General features: G+C 38.7%; 2 protein-coding genes across 2 annotated transcripts in view; both read left to right on the top strand.

The window, feature by feature from the left end:
• The first annotated feature begins 14,058 nt into the window (after positions 1 to 14,058).
• Positions 14,059 to 18,755, top strand: part of LOC120423744 (transmembrane protein 19) — a 29,501-nt gene continuing 24,804 nt past the window's right edge. Inside the window, exons 1-4 of the mRNA XM_039587657.2 lie at positions 14,059 to 14,217; positions 14,274 to 14,696; positions 14,756 to 14,876; positions 14,936 to 15,073. Of these exons, the coding sequence (XP_039443591.1) occupies positions 14,169 to 14,217; positions 14,274 to 14,696; positions 14,756 to 14,876; positions 14,936 to 15,073 (731 nt within the window). The 5' untranslated portion in view covers positions 14,059 to 14,168. The remainder of the gene's footprint in view (positions 14,218 to 14,273; positions 14,697 to 14,755; positions 14,877 to 14,935; positions 15,074 to 18,755) is intronic.
• LOC120423745 (uncharacterized) lies at positions 16,738 to 17,979 on the top strand. Its single transcript, XM_039587659.2, has 6 exons — positions 16,738 to 16,895; positions 16,957 to 17,236; positions 17,302 to 17,465; positions 17,522 to 17,642; positions 17,703 to 17,823; positions 17,878 to 17,979. Exons 1-6 carry the CDS (start codon positions 16,844 to 16,846, stop codon positions 17,914 to 17,916), a joined length of 777 nt encoding a protein of 258 aa, XP_039443593.1. The 5' UTR covers positions 16,738 to 16,843; the 3' UTR covers positions 17,917 to 17,979.

Genomic DNA, 18,755 nt, shown 5'->3' on the forward strand with positions numbered 1-18,755 from the left:
AGCCATCTTTTAAAAAACAGTCAAACTAAAAGTAGAATGGCCGTTCTTAATTTTCCATAAAACGATGTAATATGTTTCATATTCCATGTAGAATTCTCCAAATCTAAACACATCGCAGATTTTTTTTTCCAGCATGAGAAATTCGACCATCTGCCATCTCCTTTCTAGGTCACAGTGATTAGCTCCAACCTTTTCATGGGTCAAATGTACACACATCTATTTGCCCAAAGTACCACGTCGTTCTACCTTTGTTGGCTGACGAATCTGTGCCTTTTATTTTTTATTTGTCCTTAGGCTCGTCCTCAGGATGATAAATTCAACTACTTTGCTCAAGTCCCATACATCTCTCGTTCGAGTGAGGTGATGGGGGTGGTACACATTGTGTTCACAATAACTTTTCGCGCAAACATAAAAGCGATGTACACATTCGTGCTGCCGCCCACAAACAGACTGAAAAATAATACCACTCTGCAGGTATCCCATTTCACGCTTTCCCAACTTTACAGACCTATTTTCCGGCCGGCCGAACCTTTCCTTCCGCGGAGCGCGGAAAATGACAGACTTTTGTCATAAATTTGTATTAGTGGGGGGTTCGAACCCTCCCTCAGGGAAGCACCAATTACGACCTCCTTTGTTGTCTGAGTGCATAGTCTGGCTCTGGAACCGGGTGTCGCCGGTGGCAGGAATTAACCGTTAACGGGAAAATTGAGCATGTTTGCCCTGTGGGAGGAAAAACCTGGATGACATTCCACGATATACGAAAGGGTGAAAAGAGTTCTCGGGAAAAGAACCATAAAAGCCAGCTGGCACCCTCAAGCAGGACAACGCAAGTGCTTTTTGATTGCCCTTCGAGTACCCCAGTCATCGAGTAAAAGGAGCACCATTGCTCCACACGTGAAAATGCTCTCGCTTGGATTAGAAATAGCTTTGATTATTGCACCCACGCGCTCGTGACAGTTGCAAGCTTTTGATGTTGAAAAGTGCACCACCCCCAGTCCGGAAGGTATCACTTGCATTCGCGGAAAAACAAGTGCAAGAGCTTTCATCGTTGTGAAAAGTAGTGGAAAGTCGTCACGGGCAAAATTACATTTCCGCGACTTCAGCCGGTTGTTCTGGGAAAGTTTTGATGCAGTTCATTTCCATGCTTAATCACGGTTTATAAAGAAACTGCCACAAAAAAAACTATTATGTATATTTTCATAACATCGTTATATTCAAACAAAATTAAGAGGTTTTCTCGGATTATTTTGAGTGAACTATTTTTTAAAACATGACTTAAATGTTTAAAAAAATTGCCCCATTTCCCATGGACTCTCCCACGACAATTTCCCACCTCATATTGCTCGACTTTGCACTTTATTATCCCTCAGCGCGGATCGGATGTAGCCCCAGGCAGGAGCAATCAGCACCCCGGCAGACAAGTACCATTTCCGCTTCGAGAAAAACAACTTATTTTTTTCCCAACCAACGCACGTCCCGTCCTGAAACTATGAAAAATAACAGGCCTCTCTCGCACCACTCTTCCGGGTTCGCGCTTTCTATTTTGTCACGATGCAAAAATAAAGTTATTCCAGGAGAGCCTCACGCGTTCCTCCCGGACTACATGGAACGGCTGTTTGTGCGACATAACGTCTTACTTCCATCATCATCATAATCATCATTTCCCCTCCAGTGGGCTAATTTACATTCAATTACGCCAGTTTACTAGCCGTTTGCAGTGTCTTTGTGGAAAACAGAAGGTGGAAATGGAGTGCTTCCTGTGATATCAATAGAATGGGAGTTGTTGTGAAGTTTGAAGAACGATTTTTTTTAAATAAAAAAAATGACAATATCATTGCTTGTGTGCCTTCTTGTAACGCTGTTGAAACATAGGACGTGTCACAAGATAGCAAGATATAACAACCATCGCTATCTTATTTAATAATTTAAAACGAAACCTAAACCACAGATTGTTGGCTTTTTGGAAGCATTCTCATATTGCACAAAGTTCTTCGGCAAAGTTGTAGATATTAAATACTTTTCACTGTCTTGATTGCTTTCAATTTTCATCCAGTACATCTGTGTATATTAAATTACACGAATAAACATTTCAAAAGATTAATCCAGATACTATTAAAAATGACTCATGATCTTTTAAAAACTGATAAAAAAAACTAACAAGTCATTAAATATGCCTTCAACGCGTTTTATTAGTGTTTCTAAACTTTAAAATATAAATCTTATTAAGATTACTCAAAGGAAGTTGTAGTTGAGAACAGCGAGTATGTAATAAATAATAACAAAATTCTCTGTCAGTGATTACATAGACTATAAACAAACTATTCCCCAGAATTACACTGGGCAGTCTGCTCCAACTCATCAGCATCACAGCTTGTATGGTGCAGTCCTCCACCATGAGTTGGAATCCGTTATTTGCATGCTGTCTAGTTATTTCACTTCTCGGTAAGCACTGTTTATTTGTCGTTTAGATTTGACTATTTTATTACATATTTATTGAAATTTGTTTATTAGTTTCAATGTGCAGCCATGCTGCTGAAACTGGCAAAAATCAAATCAAGGAGTTGCTCGATTAAATACAACAGGGCTGCCAACTGAATTCCGGAAATGTATTTACGTATAAGCTGCTGAACAGTTCTGTGCACTCTGCGACCAAATGTCTGTCCAATCTGACTGTTGAAAATGAAAGTCGCAGTTCTGGCCGCTCAGATGATGCGTTCCAGTGTTTCAAGCAAGTACTATTTCCGGCTGCCAGATGTCTCCGAGGTCATCCGGATAGGAATCAACAGATTTTGAGTGCAAGGAAATCGATTTTGTTTGCAGCTGTTGGCTGATGTCTCCTTTGGCAACTCTGGACTTTTCTATTTCCGTTCTGGTGAGAGATGGATGCAGATTTGCTTAGCCAATAAGTTGTTAGAAGAGCAACAATGTTCCAGTTTTTCAGATCGCTGGTAGAGCTAAAAACAAGCCTAAATAATGCGTCAAGTCATGTAAGATGCTTGTTGGAGGCATTGGCTTCTTCTGCGAAGTTGTTTTTTTTTTTTTTGAATTCTATGTAAAAAGGTAAATCGATGATGCAAATATTATAACTCTGGAAAAATGTGACTAACACAAAAGAATAACTTTTTATGTCATTGATGTTTCGAAACAGTTGAGCATGCTGTCATTCATAAACTGCAAATCCAGCTGGAAAATAAATTATGAAAATCACTTAAGCTCGATGTAGTTTTACATGTGCTTAATGCAACATTTGTCACATTCCCGGCACAATGCACACCAAGTCGGTGCACATTATGTCCCAGGCTAGACGGTGCAACATTATCTACATAAACACGGATTTATTAGAGTATTCTCGCGCTACAGACAAACTCCCCCCAAACTTGTCCAAGTTTACGGCGTAACGATAACAACCGCTGGATGGATCTCCCTGTCTGATGTCACTGCTGGCTTCAGCTCTAGCTTTCCGGTGAACAAGTCCCGAGGAGCACACAAATAGCTCATGATGGGTGCACGAACATCGAGGAAATCACTTGCAGTGAATCACATGGTGGCGCGACTTCCATAAGATGTCTTTTCGGTACACTCTAGCTCAGGAGTACTGCATATAGGGACATGTGGGGTAGTTTGGGATGGTTTGAAGAAGCAATAAATTCAAAATTCTAATTGATTCAATCAAATAGCGTACTTTTTTCTACTAAGTCTATATTAGTTATACTTCCCCTACCCGAAGACGTTGCATCCACCCAGACGGATGCGCATAATTTCAACCGGTAATAAACATACGCTTCATTCTTCGCGAATCCTTCGAAGCTCTTCATGAAGAATCTCAAGTTTTGCTGCTGCTATACGGCGGCATCATCTTGCCCCGTATATGCAGCCGTGTCTGAGTACCGAGTCGCGAGCGTTTTCGGGTGTGATTTATTCGAGCTGCACCCCGTAATGTGGCACCAACCAGCATAACAAATGGCAAATATGACCATCAGCTCCATTCCCAGAACGAGAGAACATGTGACAACAGTAATATCTTTTCTATATGTTCCGTCTGGGTCGCGTTGTTGGAACCCGGTGTCAGACTCTTTTTTTTTTGTTCTGACATCCCGAAACTGACAGCCAGCAGCTTGCGATAATGGAAATTTATACTTTACATCTAATTTATAGGGGTTTAGAATGGTTCGCCTGTGAAGCTGGTAGCTACTCGCCAAAAGCAACGGATGTGTACAACCAGGACTACCTTGAACAGTGTGCTATTATTCCAGTGAAAATCGTTCGAATCGCTCGGATTTACAACGTCCTGTAACCCCTGGCCACCTATAGAGCTGACAATCGCTGCTAGCTCCGATGCAATTACATCGATTTAATCAACTCGTAAATAAGAATTGTACCACCATCACTACTGTGTGGCGGCCATTATCACCGGCGGTATCGCTAGGCCACCAACCCCGGAAGTGTGAAGCGGATTTACGACTTCAAAGAACTAAAATATCCCTCCTCAGTCGGTCACGACGCTGTTGTCAGTGGCTCGATACTGGCTGATATGAAGGTTGGACAAGGACCACAAGCTGATATCGTAATATTGACATTTTCACATTTTCAACATATTTTTCGAATAGATCAGAGATCAATTTTACTTCCATTCTGAGATATCGGAATTTTACTATGAAGACACCAAAGCAATCAAAAAATTATTTCCCATGATACACATGTTCGGATATTTACATGTAATTTATGTTCCGGTCTGATGACCGAGCTGGCTAAGGCACCAGTATTCTCTAAGAGTGCTGAGTTTGAATCCCGTCAATTACAACTTTTTTTGTGTGTCGAAATTCTTCACATGCACACAGAAAAAAAAAATCATGATAATTTTACATCTGGGAAGGGGTACATATTTTATGTCAGAAAAAAGGTGTAATTTTACCGCTGGAAATGTGTAATTTTACCACTATTCTGGTGTAATGTCACTTTTTCAGTCTAAATTGAGGTAAAATTAGATCATGAAAGAGGTAATATTCAACCTTCCAAAATTACAGCTTCCAAATTTACATTATTTTTTTTCTGTGCAGTGCAGGGTAATATGAGATGATTTTTCTTACGAAGGTGATGTTGTGTACATTTGCATGCGATTTTACAATAGGATTTTTGCGGTTTTACATGTTTTTATGTAATAATATTTTTGTATTACTTGAAGAAGTGCCACTTTCATTTCGTATAGGTCACTCTTTTAAATGTGTGGTAACTGATGTACAAAGGAAATAAACAAAATGCATCTCATGACTGATATGATAAGGTATGATCTGATATCTAGTCATCTCGTTGCATATAATCTTTGTCGAATCTAACACGTTCATTCATTTCGCAAATCTCACTCAAAGCGAACAGTTCGAATACGTTGTGGGTGCATTCTGCGCTGCATTCGCGCTCTTTGGAGGTAAGTTGACAGAGTTTGAGACGCTGAAACGCAATATCAAGTGCAATTTATCCTCATCAGCTTTGAATGCGCTACCCTTCGAACTGTACCAAGTTCACGATGAGTACGCGGATTCGACAGCGGATTTTTTCTGACGAATTCAAAATATTTGTGCATCGAAAACACATGATCTGAAGCTGGTTACGAGAAAACGGTCAATTCCATGGATTCTACCATGCAGTGCTTGGGCCAAAACGTCAATTTTATGCGTATGATACGTTCCGTGCAGTGCGTGGCCGAATGGTTACGCAGTCCGCTTTGTAAGCGGATGATTCTGGGTTCGATTCCCATCTGCTCCACCCTTCCATCGGATGAGGAAGTAAAATGTCGGTCCCGGCCTTGGTTGTTAGGCCGTTAAGTCAATCCAAGTGTAGGAGTCGTCTCCATGCCATAAGTACAAAAAACACACCAAACCAAGCCTACTCAGGTGGAATCGCTGGCGGCGGTTGGACTCACAATCCAAAGGTCGTCAGTTCAAACACTGGGGTGGAAGGTTCCTTGGAGTAAAAGAGGTTTGGGTGCTCTCCCCATTCGAGCCTTCGGACTCCTAGGTTCGAGCAGAAACTAGCAATAGAGACCACAAAAGACCCGGGGGTCGTTATCCCGAGCAGGGGTAAATAACACGGGAATACCAAATTTTGGTATTACTTGAGCAAATAACAGCGACCAAAATGTGCCCTTGGTTGCCCAGTAATAGATGGTAAAATACCATGAAATCATACCAAAATCTTTTATGCGTAAGGGCACAACAATACCAAACCATGTTATTCCAAGGGTAAAATAATACCTCAAAATAAAACCATTTCAATACCAAGTTGAGGTCTTCTGGATTGTTGAACATTGCTTGAATACCAAAACTTGGTATTGCCATGGTTTTATTTTTAGGTATTCCCGCGCCCTTGGAAAATCATATTTTGGTATTTCTGTGGTCTTTCACATACATGATTTTGGTATGATTTCATGGTATTTTACCATCTATTACTGGGCAACCAAGAGCACATTATGGTCGCTGGTATTTGAACAAGTAATACCAAAATTTGGTATTTTCATACCATTTTAGTGCAGCAGTTGCAGTTAGTGAAAAAAACGGAAATTATTCATATACAACAGCAAAAATCTACTCACCTGATGATTCCATGTTGTTATTAGTGATATTCTTCACCACACCGAATGCATTTGTCATTGATGAACGGCCTGTGCTTGAAGTTCTTGAAGGTTCTGAAAAATAACAAGATTGAAAAATAAGTTTTATTAAAATGAAACTGAATTGAAATTCACCAAAATTCATTAATCTGTTGATTGATTCGTTTTTCAAAGTATTTGGTTATCCCGACTTAGAAATATTTCATTTTAGCGCAAAATTAATTAACTCGTAAAATTTTTTTAACAAATTTCCCATAGTTTCAGAGAAAATTGATGAAACCTTTCAATATTCAAATAATACCAAAATGTGCCATCCTGACTTAGAAAATTTTCCACAATTTCAAGTCATTTCTAGAGGGGGTATATCAAAAAAGTTTAAAATCAAGTTTGAAATTTCCGGTTTTGAATGAAAGCATTCGCTTTGAGACATCATTTTAGCGTAAAATTAATTATTTTGTCAAAGTTGGTCAAAATTTTCCCATAGTTTCAGAGGAATTTGATAAAACACTTAAATACCAAAAAAATATCAAAATGTGCCATCCTGACTTAAAAAATTTTCCACAATTTCAAGTCATTTCTAGAGGGGGTATATCAAAAAAGTTTAAAATCAAGTTTGAAATTTCCGGTTTTGAATGAAAGCATTCGCTTTGAGACATCATTTTAGCGCAAAATTAATTATTTTGTCAAAATTGGTCAAAATTTTCCCATAGTTGCAGAGGAATTTGATAAAATACTGTAATACCAAAAGAATACCAAAATGTGATGTTCGATCATTGATAAATTCTGCAATTTTGCAATATCAAAACAATACCTTAAATTGGTATGATACCACATTTTGCTCTTGCATAATCCTTAAGACAAATTTTAAAGGGTCCAGGAATACCAAAATTTGGTATTGATACCAGAGAAAGGTATTATTACGCATTTCCCTTGTTATTTACCCATGCTCGGGTAATGTGGATGGTTTGATTTTTTTTTTTTTTTTGACGTTCCGGATACTTTGGAGGCGCGTCAGGCACTATATGGATGATACTGTCCAGCGCTCCACGAATCGGTTGTGTGTTTAAACGAGGCTATGGAAGGTGTTGCCATGTGCACATTAGCCTTACCGTCTTGATGGAGAAGAAGATAGTTCACAACTTGATCAACCTGATATGCAAAAACAACGGACAGTTTATGCTTGGTAAATTTAACAAAACAAATCTGGTCAATTTTTTTAAATGTAATCCTTGCCCTGAATAGACACTGAAATAAAAAAAATAGTACCAAATTCCTTTATTCTAGGATTTTTGCCTCTTTTCCTTATTTAGTAATCGGGTTTTTTGGATTACTTAATAAGGAAAGGAGCCAAAATTCCTAGAATTTAGGAATTTGGTACTTTTATTTTTTTTTTTTTCAGTGGATATCAGATCACCAGAATTCAATGCATGTCTAGACTATGCTAGGCTAAATTCAAAGCAATGCAAAGTCTCAAATATCCTTCAATCGAATGACTTCGGCCAATATGGTTGCAGGTAAGCAAACATTAAACAATCTTTCAGCTTTCGTTTATTGCTTTCATTGCATGAATAATGTGAGATTAAGGGGTTACATACATGTAGAAAATCACAAAATTTCATATTACAGAAAATTCACTTAATTCACTAAAAGATGATTTTCAATCACTCCTGAAAGTTTCATGAAGATATTTCGTGACTGAACTGAGTAAGAGACGAATTAAGTTCATAATTTTGCCATGCGCAAAGCGAACTGTCAAACTTTGTAAACGTTTTGCCTTCCTCACTGAGGTAAGGCTATAATCCTGCTCTAAAATTGAACTTTTTATTAAAAGCTCGAAAACCCACCTTGATGTATACATATCGACTCAGAATCGAAAACTGAACAAATGTCTGTGTGTATGTGTGTGTGTATGTGTGTGTGTATGTGTGTGTGTATGTGTGTGTGTATGTGACCAATAATGTCACGCAGTTTTCTCAGCACTGGCTGAACCGATTTTGACCAAACCAGTCGCATTCTACTTGGTTTAGGGTCCCATACGGTGCTATTGAATTGTTTGAAGTTTCGATAAGTAGTTCAAAAGTTATGTATAAAAATGTGTTTTCGCATATTTTCGGAAGATGAATAAATGGCAGTAAACTGAACCAAACATCATCATGTTATACATCGTTATTTAGGTAATTGAAAGACCTTTCCAACGAGTCCACAACTTTGAAGATCTGGCAACCCTGTCTCGAGTTATAACCACTTAAGTGATATTTATGTACTTTTTTGTAGCCGGATCTCATTTAAATGTATGTAAACAATGTCCGGATCCATCATCCGACACATCGTTGGTTAGATAATTGAAAGACCTTTCCAACGAATCTACAACATTGAAGATCTGGCAACCCTGTCTCGAGTTCTGACCACTTAAGTGATATTTATGTACTTTTTTGAAGCCGGATCTCACTTAAATGTATGTAAACTATGTCTGGATCCATCATCCGACCCATCGTTGGTTAGGTAATTGAAAGACCTTTCCATCGAATCTACAACATTGAAGATCTGGCAACCCTGTCTCGAGTTATAACCACTTAAGTGATATTTATGTACTTTTTTGAAGCCGGATCTCACTTAAATGTATGTAAACGATGTCCGGATCCATCATCCGACCCATCGTTGATTAGGTAATTGAAAGACCTTTCCAACGAATCTACAACATTGAAGATCTGGCAACCCTGTCTCGAGTTATAACCACTTATGTGATATTTATGTACTTTTTTGTAGCCGGATCTCATTTAAATGTATGTAAACAATGTCCGGATCCATCATCCGACACATCGTTGGTTAGGTAATTGAAAGACCTTTCCAACGAATCTACAACATTGAAGATCTGGCAACCCTGTCTCGAGTTATAACCACTTAAGTGATATTTATGTACTTTTTTTGTAGCCGTATCTCATTAAAATGTATGTAAACAATGTCCGGATCCATCATCCGACCCATCGTTGGTTAGGTAATTGAAAGACCTTTCCAACGAATGTACAACATTGAAGATCTGGCAACCCTGTCTCGAGTTATAACCACTTAAGTGATATTTATGTACTTTTTTGAAGCCGGATCTCACTTAAATGTATGTAAACGATGTCCGGATCCATCATCCGACCCATCGTTGATTAGGTAATTGAAAGACCTTTCCAACGAATCTACAACATTGAAGATCTGGCAACCCTGTCTCGAGTTATAACCACTTATGTGATATTTATGTACTTTTTTTGTAGCCGGATCTCATTTAAATGTATGTAAACAATGTCCGGATCCATCATCCGACACATCGTTGGTTAGGTAATTGAAAGACCTTTCCAACGAATCTACAACATTGAAGATCTGGCAACCCTGTCTAGAGTTATAACCACTTAAGTGATATTTATGTACTTTTTTTGTAGCCGTATCTCATTAAAATGTATGTAAACAATGTCCGGATCCATCATCCGACCCATCCCTGTCTCGAGTTCTGACCACTTATAATGCCACTTATGAGCCCTTGAGTGATATGTGTGTTTTTTTGGATCAATTTTGTGTCCAAACCCATCATATTACATATCACCCATTGTTGGAAAAGAGTGAGGAAGGCACCAACCACATAGGTGGATTTAGTTAGTTTTTCTGTAAACACCGAGTTGACTTACGGGTGCCGCGATATCTCGAGATGGGATGGACCAATTTGGCTGAAATTTGAGGTGAAGACTCTCAAGACATATTCCGTGTGCATGACGAAGCCCGATTTTGAAATTTTGCTTTTTTAAAAATTACAATAATCAAAAACTGACGATTTTTTATAACAAAAACATAAAAATATTTTTATCTTTTTTAAGAATTAAGTTTCAAGTCAGCCTTCGTCATGCACACAGGATCGGTTCAACGAGTCTTCACCAAAATTTTGAGCCGATTTGGTCAAAGCATTGTTGAGATATCGTGGCACCCGTTTTTTGAAACTGCTAACTTAAAATAGTTATATCTCGGCAAAGGTATATCCAAATGCCTTCATATTTATTTTATTAATAGATCAAAATATATAGTTTAATGTCCTCCAAAAATATTTAAAAAATAGTTTAAATGTGTGCTCATACCAACCTCGAATATTTTTGACGATTTACATGTATGTAACCCCTTAAGCGTGCAAGAGCATGCATCCAGGAGCAGGTCAGCGCATCCTGCTCAACTTCTCAACTCAACGCTTTTCGAATCAATGGACGCGATTCTTGTTCCAATCATGGAAGTGATCAACTGTGACAAGGTATGTAGCCTAAGACAAATTATATGTTTTGCCTTCCTCACTGAGGTAAGGCTATAATCCTGCTCTAAAATTGAACTTTTTATTAAAAGCTCGAAAACCCACCTTGATGTATACATATCGACTCAGAATCGAAAACTGAACAAATGTCTGTGTGTATGTGTGTGTGTATGTGTGTGTGTATGTGTGTGTGTATGTGTGTGTGTATGTGACCAATAATGTCACTCAGTTTTCTCAGCACTGGCTGAACCGATTTTGACCAAACCAGTCGCATTCGACTTGGTTTAGGGTCCCATACGGTGCTATTGAATTGTTTGAAGTTTCGATAAGTAGTTCAAAAGTTATGTATAAAAATGTGTTTTCGCATATTTTCGGAAGATGAATAAATGGCAGTAAACTGAACCAAACATCATCATGTTATACATCGTTATTTAGGTAATTGAAAGACCTTTCCAACGAGTTCACAACATTGAAGATCTGGCAACCCTGTCTCGAGTTATAACCACTTAAGTGATATTTATGTACTTTTTTGTAGCCGGATCTCATTTAAATGTATGTAAACAATGTCCGGATCCAACATCCGACCCATCGTTGGTTAGGTAATCAAAAGAACTTTCCAACGAATCTACAACATTGAAGATCTGGCAACGCTGCCTCGAGTTATAACCACTTAAGTGATATTTATGTACTTTTTTTGTAGCCGGATCTCATTTAAATGTATGTACACAATGTCCGTATCCATCATCCGACCCATCGTTGATTAGGTAATCGAGAGACCTTTCCAACGAGTCCACAACATTGAAGATCTGGCAACCCTGTCTCGAGTTCTGACCAGTTAAGTGATATTTATGTACTTTTTTTGTAGCCGGATCTTACTTAAATGTATGTAAACAATGTCTGGATCCATCATCCGACCCATCGTTGGTTAGGTAATTAAAAGACCTTTCCAACGAGTCTTAAACATTGAAGATCTGGCAACCCTGTCTCGAGTTCTGACCACTTAAGTGATATTTATGTACTTTTTTTGTAGCCGGATCTCACTTAAATGTATGTAAACAATGTCCGGATCCATCATCCGACCCATCGTTGGTTAGGTAATCGAAAGACCTTTCCAACGAGTCCAAAACATTAAAGATCTGGCAACCCAGTCTCGAGTTCTGACCACTTAAGTGACATTTATGTACTTTTTTTGTAGCCGGATCTCACTTAAATGTATGTAAACAATGTCCGGATCCATCATCCGACCCATCGTTGGTTAGGTAATTAAAAGACCTTTCCAACGAGTCTTAAACATTGAAGATCTGGCAACCCTGTCTCGAGTTCTGACCACTTAAGTGACATTTATGTACTTTTTTGTAGCCGGATCTCATTTAAATGTATGTAAACAATGTCCGGATCCAACATCCGACCCATCGTTGGTTAGGTAATCAAAAGAACTTTCCAACGAATCTACAACATTGAAGATCTGGCAACGCTGTCTCGAGTTATAACCACTTAAGTGATATTTATGTACTTTTTTTGTAGCCGGATCTCATTTAAATGTATGTAAACAATGTCCGTATCCATCATCCGACCCATCGTTGATTAGGTAATCGAAAGACCTTTCCAACGAGTCCACAACATTGAAGATCTGGCAACCCTGTCTCGAGTTCTGACCACTTAAGTGATATTTATGTACTTTTTTGTAGCCGGATCTCACTTAAATGTATGTAAACAATGTCCGGATCCATCATCCAACCCATCGTTGGTTAGGTAATCGAAAGACCTTTCCAACGAGTCCACAACATTGAAGATCTGGCAACCCTGTCTCGAGTTATGACCACTTAAGTGATATTTATGTACTTTTTTGTAGCCGGATCTCACTTAAATGTATGTAAACAATGTCCGGATCCATCATCCGACCCATCGTTGATTAGGTAATCGAGATACCTTTCCAACGAGTCCACAACATTGAAGATCTGGCAACCCTGCCTCGAGTTCTGACCACTTATGAGCCCTTGAGTGATATGTGTGTTTTTTTGGATCAAATTTGTGTCCAAATCCATCATATTACATATCACCCATTGTTGGAAAAGAGTGAGGAAGGCACCAACCACATAGGTGGATTAAGTTAGTTTTTTTTTTAATTCTCATTACTTGACAAATATTTCAGAAAGATGAGTTGTCGGGAGTGCACGTCAGTAAGTCTTGAGGCAAATCTTTAATAATTATGATGAAGATGCAAGGTCGTAAAAACAAATATTAACAATCTTAGAAATTCATTTCCAAATATAAGTAGCAATAAATAAATTCCTAGAATTCATAGAAATTTAATTCAAAATATAAATGTTTTATTCTATTGAAAAGTTGTGAAATCAAACGAGACTTCCCTCAAACATTTAATGTTTAGAAAACATTGGCAATCCCCATCAAAACAGATTTAAAACTCACAGTAAGAAGTCTTGTACTTTTCCCCATGGATTTTGAGTACGTTAATTTCTTGCAAATCCGGCTCTTACTTTAGGGGAAAATCGGCCTCAGTACCGTCTACATTGAACTACACTCAACCCCCGGTGGTTGGTCACTTTTTCGTTTGACACTTTTTTAGTTTGTACCCCGTTGGTTGGTCAAAGTCAAACTAAAAAGTGACGAACTGTCACTTTTTACACGGCGCTCACGCACACTATCAAAACAAACGTTTGGTAGTGTGTGTGAACTCCGTGTAAAAGGGGTGTCAAACTAAAACGTGACCCCGTTCGTTTGACAACAGTTGGTGTCAAACCATCGGGGTTTGAGTGTACCTTGGTCTTCGACCCTACAAGATCTTAGTGAAACGAGGCGGCTGATACTGTTAAGACAGTGAAGGCACTACATTTCAGAGGCAATGGTCTCGGGATCGATGTAACCAGAGGGTGCTACCATTGCACTGCAGTTCTACTATAAATGGATGGTGAGACCATCTCGACATCCTTGCAGTCCAGCCGCGATGAGCGTTCTGCGTTCTGCCTCTCAACTACCAACAAGATCTCGTGGCGCAGCAATAAAAGGTTAAACTTTCGTCCAAAGTTCTTCAGATCGAATCTCGGTGCACGCATTTAGTTCCACATGTTAATTGCGAACCAATTTTATTTAACACATTTTTGACAGTTTTTTTTTCTAACTGTGCATTACCGTTATCAGTCGAATCTCAACCGACGAATGTGCGCTCCTTTATCATCAAGTTACTCATCACACTATAAAATCAATCAGGCAATCTCTTTGAGCGCTTATTGTGTCAATAGTTTCCCAGAGGAAAGTGCAAATTCTTTCAGGATGAACAAGTTGTCGATGATCTTCGCAGTCGTCGTCGCTCTTTTCGGAGGTAATAATATTAAATTCCTCAATAAATTACAATCAACTTCAAATTCATATTCACAGCTTCCCACGCCTCCCCGTACGGACTGTACGGCGGCGGTGCCATGACCGGTCAATCCCAGCTCGCAATGCAGGAAGCTCTGCTGGCGTTTCGGAGCACTTGCGTGGAGGTGAGCGGCTCGGACGCAGGTTACCGGAAGACCATCAGCTCGCTGACGCCCGCCGTACAGTGTATGGCCGAAAGCGTCGACATGGTGCAGTTTTCGATGGATCTTCACAGCGAACCGGACACCGCCGAGGCTCGCCAGGCGATCATCGACAAGTACTGTCCGGCGTTCAACGAATCCGTGGCGTGTTTCGACGACGTGCTCGAGGGAGTGGCGATGTGCAGCAACGATAAGGTCAGCACGATTAAGGGCATGTACAAGCAGATGATTCACAATATGATTGATCTGATGTGCAAGAACAATGGGCAGCTGTTGCTAGGTTTGTAACTGACTGTTTGAAAGTGTTTATTGTGCTGAAACATTCATTGATCTCAACAGAGGCTCGCACCCCAGAGTTCCGAAGCTGTCTCCAGCTCGTCAAAGCGAACGTACAGCAGTGCAAGGTGTCGGAAATTATTAGAACTAGGCCGATTTCTCAGTTTGGTGAAGAAGGATGCAGGTAAGCAAAAATTCAATCTATACTTAAAAAAAAATATTTTGGAACTATTGAAATTTCAGTGAGCTGAAGCGATCCAAAACGTGCATTCACGAGCAGGTCAGTAGTTGCTCTTCTACGGCGTACGAGGATATTTTCGACGCAATTTTCCAGCCCATCGCAGATACGGCAAACTGCAAGGTAAAACTAGAATTAAAAAAGTGTGTTTTTTTGCATTTAGTCATTTTTATATTTCTAGCTGAACGTGCAGCCAGAAGTCACCGGAAACGAAATTTAAATTGTTGAAAAGTTTGCTAACTTATTCTCACATTCGTGAACTCAACTCACGATTACGAGAATTTATTTTTTTCTGTGAAACTGTCAATTACGGTACCAAAACAAAGCCAGAACAAAAGAACAGCTGTTCAAATTAACAGTGCACTGTGAAAATACTGAAATAAATACTGAAACTGCAAGCGTAAAATGTTGTTGTTTTTTGTTGGAAAATTTTACCACAATTTACGTTTGAAAAGTAGGATACTGTTTTGAGGTGACTTTGTTCAACTGCACACTGCTAAAGTTGGGATCATTCAGTACACATCTGGCTGATGAACTCATTTAAAAATTTACATTTATCACATGAAAAGTTTAACAAATCTACTGTGTAATTTGACTTTTATTACAGTTTTTCTGAATTCGTGACATACAAAAATAATTGAAATATGTAAACAAATATTTTTGGTTTTTACTGTGCACAGTTTGCGCCTTGGTTTGCGCGCGATATTAATCTGTAACCTCCAAGATGGCTGTCGTCAGCATCCCCCTGGTTCGGATCATTCAACGAGTCCAAATCTTCAAATATCTGGCATCTCTGTCTCAATTTATGGTATTTATTTACTCTTTGGAACTATTTGGAAGCCGGATCTCAATTATTCATATGAAAACAATGTCCGGATTAATGATCCAGCCTATCGTTTAGTAGGTTTTGCCTTCCTCACCTCAATGAGGAAAGGCTATAAAATCTCTCGAAAAATGAACCTCTTTATTCGCCCTCGTAGACCCACCTTCACGTATACATATCGACTCAGAATCAAATTCTGAACAAATGTCTGTGCGTGTATCTGGATGTGAGTCCGTGCACCGACAAATATGCACACGATTATCTCCGGAATGGCTGAACCAATTTGGACCGTGTTGGCCTCATTCGATCCGTCTCGGGGTCCCACAAGACCCTAGTTAATATTATGAAGTTTAGAAAAGTACTTCAAAGTTATGCTAAAAAAACGATTTCAACGAAAGTCCGGAAGATTGTAAAAAGGGTGATTTATGTAAGAAAACCCGTCATGTTATACATTTTTAGAAAGTTATTTAAAAGACCTTTCCTACGAGCTTAAAACATAGAAGATCTAATAACCCTATCAAAAATTATATGCACTTTAGTGTTGTTTATACACTTTTTATAGGCCGGATCTCAGATATTTTATTACGTTGTCCGGATCTATCATGCGAACTATCGTTGGATAGGTTATCAAAAGACCTTACCGATGAGCCAAAAGGATTGAAGATCTGAAACCCTATCGAAAAAAAATAGTATTGAATCTTAATTTGTTAAACATGTTAAGGGGGAATGATGCAATTCTGGATGAAGATATTCACTATATGAATGTGAGGAAGGCACCAATCACCTAAAGGTAGATTGAGCAATGTTTTTGATAGACATTTCAAACTGGGCCAACATGTTGAAGAAATGTGCTTTTTTATGCCGAATCTCACTTATCTGTATGAAGAATATATCCGAAAAAAATATCAAAATCCTAAGTTTTTTTACAAAAAGCGTTTGTTCATCTGCGTGCTTACTGTTATGACGACAGACATTTCACGAGTCTGCCTTATCACTAAAATTAAACCATTTGTTTAATTCAACACAGAAAGTCAAACCGGTCGTTTATTGATAAAGTTGCTTTCACAAGAACAGGTTGTGCCTTTCCGGGATGAATAAGTTACAAAGTTGTCTAATATGTTTAGTGGTTACCTTATTGGGTGGTAAGATGACTAAATTTCTTAAAACCAACTTTTTTGTCTCAAAACCATAAACCTTCATCAGCCCAAGCTGCCCCAACCGAGCTGACCGGCGAAGGCTCCAACGGAGAGGTGCAATCCTCAGCTGATTCCGCCGCTACTAATCCATATCAGGAGTTGTTTCTCAACGAGTACCGTTCGGCGTGTCTGAAAATGAGCGGCTCAGAGGCGGGTTATCTCAAAACGGTGGCCGCGTTCCGTCCGGCCACGATGTGCTTCGTGCAGTCCGACGGGGTGGCGGAATTTATGCTGGCAATTAGACAAAATGGTTCGACTAAGGAGGAACGAACGGCTATCATCGATCGGTGAGTTGGTGATGAGGACATTTTTAGTTTTAAGTGTCAAATGATTACCTAACTTATCACTCTAGATATTTTCCTGCGTTGAATCGATCATTGGACTGTTTTAACGACATAATTGAAGGTGCAGCCATGTGCAGTGGTGACGATTTAAGTGTTTCAAAAGAGATTTACACAAAAATGATGACAAACTATTTAGAACTTTTGTGCAAGGATGGAGGGCAATTTGTTTTTGGTAATTTTATCCAGGTATTTAATTCCAAAATTTGATAAAAAGCATTTCCTTTTTAGATTTTCAAAAGGAAGAAGTTCAGTTGTGTGTCTCCAACATCGTCAAACAGGCTGATCATTGTAAAATGTACGACAACATGTTCAAAAAGCCAATTTCTCAATTCAAGGAACGAGAATGCAGGTATGGTAAAATGTAATTTATTTATACAACTACTCAATTATTATCTTGTTGCAAATACAGAATACTTAAACAATCAAAAAAATGTCTCAAAGACCTGGCTGATCGTTGCCAAGAAATAAGCGTCATGGACGTGTTTAATGCAGCTTACAATCCAATAGAAGAAACTGCTAAGTGCAACCAGGTATGATAACTCGATTATTATTTTATTAATTGTATTAATTAAGTTTATTTTCAGTATGATGAAGCTATTGAGGAAGAAGAAAATGCAGTTTGAAGTAATAAAATCACTGGAACTCAATTTAGAAACACTAAATAAAATCAATACACCAAACTTTCACGAACGACTTTCAATTTGACGAAAAATCCCCCGAATTCGATACACCTTCAAGTGCGGTAATAGAACCCAAAATTACATTCAGTATCAATTTCACGGCTTGGAACGTTCCGAGAAAATCCCATTCAAGTGCTGTTATACTTTCTTGTTTACCAGAACCCTTTTGACTCTTTCGTTTGCACCCCCTCCAAAACTGAAAATGAATTCACCCGCGAGCAAAAGATGTACCCCCAGAAAGGGACTGCTTCATCCTTATTTACCTTTGATTGCTGTGAAATCAAACGCAAGAAAGGGTTACCAGCTAGAACCCACCCACACCCAATCAGGAGGGGATTTTCAAATTTGGTATCGAATAAAAGTAATCATTTTGCCTTGGGTTGATTGTGGAAAGAGCTATGTGCCTTAAATTAAATTTAATTTCATCAAGATCACCCAGATAACATACTTTTCTTTAAGATGATTTGTTCTATGTAAGTAAAAGGCTTTGAGTTAAATATTCAACACCCCATTAATTATGCATTCAACTCAAAGGCAAATCTAATGTTTGCCACTTTCTTTGAAAATTCAACAACCCTTTAGCTGGTAGACCTGATGTACCATAATGTATGGAAAGTTAACAGCACCTTAAATCGTTTTAATCATCATTCATGAATATTTAACACCATATAAAAACAAGATTTCAAAGGAAATTTACCGCGAAATAAAATTTCCCGCAAATTCTGACGAAATTGAAAAACCACAATAAGCCATCAATCCATAAATTTAAAAACTTCCCACAA

This window comes from Culex pipiens, chromosome 2 (assembly GCF_016801865.2).
Source record: "Culex pipiens pallens isolate TS chromosome 2, TS_CPP_V2, whole genome shotgun sequence".
Taxonomy (NCBI): domain Eukaryota; kingdom Metazoa; phylum Arthropoda; class Insecta; order Diptera; family Culicidae; genus Culex; species Culex pipiens.